At 45.5% G+C, this 5064-nt stretch overlaps 1 protein-coding gene across 1 annotated transcript; it reads left to right on the top strand.

The window, feature by feature from the left end:
* The first annotated feature begins 1245 nt into the window (after positions 1-1245).
* LOC144741010 (delta(14)-sterol reductase LBR-like) lies at positions 1246-4600 on the top strand. The gene is given in 9 exon segments (XM_078623705.1): positions 1246-1410; positions 1470-1586; positions 1588-1725; positions 2158-2241; positions 2810-2996; positions 3117-3313; positions 3895-3949; positions 4221-4415; positions 4506-4600. Coding segments are annotated over 9 exon segments (1233 nt in total).
* The last annotated feature ends 464 nt before the right edge of the window (positions 4601-5064 follow it).

Here is a 5064-nt window from a genome sequence, read left to right as displayed (position 1 = left end):
GTGGATTTTGTGTTGCGCTAAATCAGATTAGGTACCAGAGGATTTGTGCTTGGGTCCATATGTTTGCCTTTCCCTGCCTCGGTTTGTGGGGCTCCTGGCAGCCAACATGTCAAAGGATATTTGTTGTAAATCATTGGAGTTAGGTTTTGTTTTCAGAAGTGTACAAGAGATGGAGTTGGTACATTGAAGGCTGATAGATGATTCACCTGTGGGTTGATTAGCTCACATTTAGCCTGAACATGATGAGCCATTTCTCCTCAGTAGGTCAGGATAAAATTGAGAATTCCTAATAATTCCCTATTCATAACCTCCACGCGTATTCTGTATGTTACCTGCTCAGTTTCTAAGCATAATGGCATATGAGATGATTAGGTGATTGTGTTATCAGTTTGCTTTTTGTTTCATGGTTTGCCTCAAGCTAGCCCACTCGACTTAAACTTCACAACCACTGTTTAATTAAGTAACATTTGCTGGTTGACGGTGATAAAGTCCTTGCTCCGACTTGAATGGCCCACCTCTTTCAGACAGATGGCTTTGGGTAAACAGGGACAGACCTGTCAGCAGTTCTGCAGTAGTGTGGTGGTTTTCTAGACACTGAGCCTCCCTGGTCACTAATGTTCCATAATGCTGACCTTGCCTGGTCTACCTCATTGTGTCCAGTGGTGCACATCATTGTAGGGTTTTGCCTGTCCAAAGTGTCTGCCAATGTTGTGGAGTTTGGAGCATTTCAGGACTACTAACAGATTATATTGAACATTTATCAAAAGTCATGTACCTGTGAGGTAAGGGGACAATTGCCTTTTTTTCCCTGCACTATTCATGCGATTGGTTTTGTCCAATTGAAAAAAACAACAAAACAAACAGAGCCCACCACTGCTTGCATTAATGCTGAGGGATATATATTGTGTTGTACATTTGGTCAGGGTCATGCAGTAAATCCAGACTAAATTCTCACGTTAGACCAATTTTCACATGATCTTGTTAAAGCTGTTGCCTTCCATGGTAATGTAATACATGAGGTAGGTCTTCAAGCAAACTAGAAGTCAACTTGGCTATGATGTAAGGATGTAGCACAGCGAGTTACAAAGACCTGGGTGGCTGAGAACCCTCACAGATAAATGTAAACTTTATAGGTTCACCATGTGTTCTTCCTTCCTCTTTCTGTCCCTCTCTGTTTCCCCGGCTCTTTACTCCTTTTCTGCCCAGGTTTTATCTAATCTCTGACTCCCTCTAAGGTCAATGACGATGGCAGCTGTGAAGTACCAGAGAGGGGACACGGTGATGGGCCGCTGGCCAGGCAGCAACCTGTATTATGAGGTCAAGGTGCTTGATTTTGATTCCAAAAGTCAGCTTTACACAGTCATCTACAAGGATGGCACTGAGCTGGAGCTCAGGGAGCAGGACATCAGGGTGAGACCAGAGAAACCTATGTCATCTTTATTTTGTTGCTCCATTAAATAAAACTGAAGGTCTCATCCGTTCTCTGGTTTCAACCACTGTTTCTTTCCAGAGTGCGTCTGGTTTCCAGACCCGCTCCCCGCTCTCGATCTCGTTCTCGATCACCTGGCCGCCGCCGCAGTCGGTCCCCGCTCCCCAGCACGGACCTCGCGGCGCTCCTCCTCCCGTGCTGCGGCCGCTGTGGCTACCGCCGCTATCACAGAGACGGCCCCATCTCGTAGGGACTCTAAGCTGAGGAATGCCGTAGAGGTCAGACTCAGTCCTCTGGTAAGTGCACGAGTACAGTGTAATAATACTGACTGAGCTGTCTTAATGTGTAAAATCAGGAGAATTAAAAACTTAAAAACAAGAAAAACCTGACTGAAAATACAGTCCATTACACCAGTCAGTCGTATATCCTATACAATCATTTGGCATGTGACACAAAAACAGATTTAGAACAAGGTGAGAATATGAGCACAGATGCTGAGGAAACCTATCGTAATGATTTCTCACACTTATTGTATGAGAAGAACAGAACTCAGCCAGTGTCATTTCATTTCAGTCAGTGTTCCAGAATCAAATTAAAGCCTATCGTGAAATCAAATCTTCCTGTCACTCTGGATGAGGCCTGGCTTATTTCCTCTGTCTGTCCCTCACGTTTTTTCCCCATTTTGTCCCTTCATCTCCATGAAACTCCCTTCATTGTTTGATGGACAGCCGCAGACAAAGGCAGCTGACGCCAATAGCAACAATAAGCATGAAAAGAAAGAGGAGAATAACACCACTAACAAAGTCAATGAGGTGAGTTGTAACCTTTCAACAACAAACATTGAGGAAAACTCAATGATTGTCATCAGTTCAGCTAGAAACATCAGAAAATGTTAAAAAGCCATGTTGACCCAGCTCAGGGATCAGTGTGTTACTTACTGTGAATGGGCTTTGAGGTAAGTCAGAGCTGATGGAATGTCATGATGCATGCACGATGGGGGCCTGTGTGTTTTCCAGCTGAGAGGCCCCCTCATAAGATCATGGTTGATTTAGACAGTCACATGGCGCACGAGCATGTGCCCCTGCTTTACAACTTTCTCACTGCATTACAGGTCCTCTGTAAACAAATTTACGACAATAATCCACAGCTGTTGGAATAGTTCCTGTCATCAGACTTGTTTTCAGTGTTATGTGTGTTGTCACTCATTGTCTTTCTTACCAGTGTCATTTCGTATGCACGTTCCCTAAAATGATCATAGTTTGGAACTACTAATTATTATTACCTGCCATTATTTTTGGGGGCCATGTGAGGAAACAGTCGACATGTGTCTCACGTTCTCAGTTTTCAGGATTTTTTTTCTGACCTACAATCTTATTTCAGCAGTCTGAGGCGAAGACAGACGCGGAGCCTGAGAAGAATCAGAGCCGTTACAACCTGCGCCGCAGGAAGGATGACGGAGAAGCCAAAGCAGCTGAGACCAAAGAGCCGTTGGCGGAGAAGGAAGACAAGATGGCTGCAGCTCCTGCTGCCAGCCTCTCCAGCTCACTGGACTTTGGAGGGAAGCTGGGTAGGTGTCAGCATGGACAAGCCATCAGTGTGTAGACTGAAATCAGAGCTTGACAAACGTCCGTCCAGCCATGTTGATGTATCGAGATCAAACTAATGATTGATCCTGATTTCCCTCCAGGAGTGTACTTCTGGATGCTCTTTCTGCCAGCCTGGGTACTTTTCGTGGTGCTCCAAGTCAACCTGGTGGACCCCAGCCTGGCCAACTTCCCCCCTCCTCTACCCCCCCTGGAAGCTTTCTGGGATGCTCAGGCACTCGGCTTTGTCATCCTGTGGATCCTCTTCCACGTCGTTCTCTACATCCTGCCTGTCGGAAAGGTGAGTGCGTGTGAGGTCAGTCTGCCTGCTGGTTTTGTAGTAAAATCTGTATTCACTGGCGCTGAACGACTTCTTCAACCTGCATGTGGATTTTTCTTATGTTGGCCCCTTGGAGGAAGCAGAAATTAGATAACGGGTCATGAGAAGCTGCAGAAAGACGTTATTCAATGATCAGACGATGTCTGCACACGACCTGCCCTCATTAGTCTCTTGCCAAATTGCTGATTTTACAACTTTTTATTTGCAAAGCTGAAACTAATCACATTGACGGGCTGAAAGGTTAATGTTAACAGAGTCAAAAGATCAGCAGAGCAATGATTCCTTGAAGGAAATAGTAGACAGTGTGTAAATCTGAGATACACTATTGATATGGTAACTATAGTAAGCATCTAACCTGCATCATTACATGTCCTCTGTAGTTAATTGATCAACTATTGCATTTTCTGTGTCAGTAATGATGATTATCACAATTATTTAGTTAAGAATCCTTTTGCATCACATTTACTACCCCAGACGTTTTCATGTGTGACCCCTCATTCACCAAATGTGCTTTCACACAGCTGATCCTTGTGTCTCTGCAGCTCAGCGAGGGAATGCCACTGAGGTCTGGACAGAGACTGACCTACAGAACCAATGGTGAGTCATTTTAGTCTTTAATTAATTAAAAGAGTAGTTTGTCTTTGGGGGCGCAGTGGTCTACATCAAGGTAATATTTAGTACAATATCTCAAAATTAGCTCCTCAAGGTACGATATAAGACGTGTAAGTCAGTGGTGTCCATGTGGATGTGTGAAGGTGTGGTGCCGTGTGCTGTGGATTGTGGAGCCTTATTGTTGACATGAACCCCAGTTGCAGTTCATCGTCCAGCCTCCATCTCTCCATGTGCTGTGCTCCCTGTGCCCCTGCAGGTTTCTTTGCCATTGTGCTGAGCGCTGCAGTGGCTGCGGCAGCCGTCCATCAGGGTGTTGACCTCACCTACATCCACAGCCACTTCCTCCCCCTGACCGTGGCCACCTTCCTGATCTCCGTCTTGCTCAGCATCTACCTGTACGTCCGCTCCCGCTACGCTGCACCCGACCAGCTAGCACTTGGTGGAAACTCTGGTGAGGCAAAGATCCCCAATCCTTCTTCATCATTCTTCTATGTCCACCATCTTCTGACACAGCTGTCTGGGTCTCTCCTTGTCCTTCCAGGTAGTTTCATGTACGACTTCTTCAAAGGACGAGAGCTTAATCCTCGAATCAAAGACTTTGATTTAAAGTTCTTCTGTGAGATGCGCCCGGGCTGATTGGCTGGGTGAGATGACACAGGAAGTAAAGACTGCACAGGTCATTCAGTGTGTTTATTAAATGAAAAATATGTCTGAACATTGACTGAAACACTGAATGACCTCCGCTCTAGAATCATCTGTTATTACACACCCACAGTGGGTTCTCAGGTCAGTATGTAGGTTATCGCTCACAGGACGTTGACTGCTGCCGTTCTCTGACCACAAGGATTCATATGATTGACACTAATATGATGACGTGAAGCATTTGTTTATTCATTCATCATCTCCCACATGCTCCGGTTACGGGATGCAGGTGTGCTGTAGCCGATACCAGCTGTGTAGTTACCAGCTACAGACAATTAAATTTTAATTTTAATGCCTTTGGCGGTGGTAGAAAGCCAGAGGACCCGGACAGTGCTAACCGTGCTAACCCGTGTCGGCCAAAGTGTGATGTTGTACGAATGAACCACAGTAACTTTTCT

This window comes from Lampetra planeri, unplaced genomic scaffold, assembly GCF_965212315.1.
Source record: "Lampetra planeri unplaced genomic scaffold, kcLamPlan1.2.h2 scaffold_383, whole genome shotgun sequence".
Taxonomy (NCBI): Eukaryota; Metazoa; Chordata; class Hyperoartia; order Petromyzontiformes; family Petromyzontidae; genus Lampetra; species Lampetra planeri.
The sequence above is the reverse complement of the archived record's forward strand: the minus strand, read 5'-3'. Positions and strand labels throughout refer to the sequence as shown.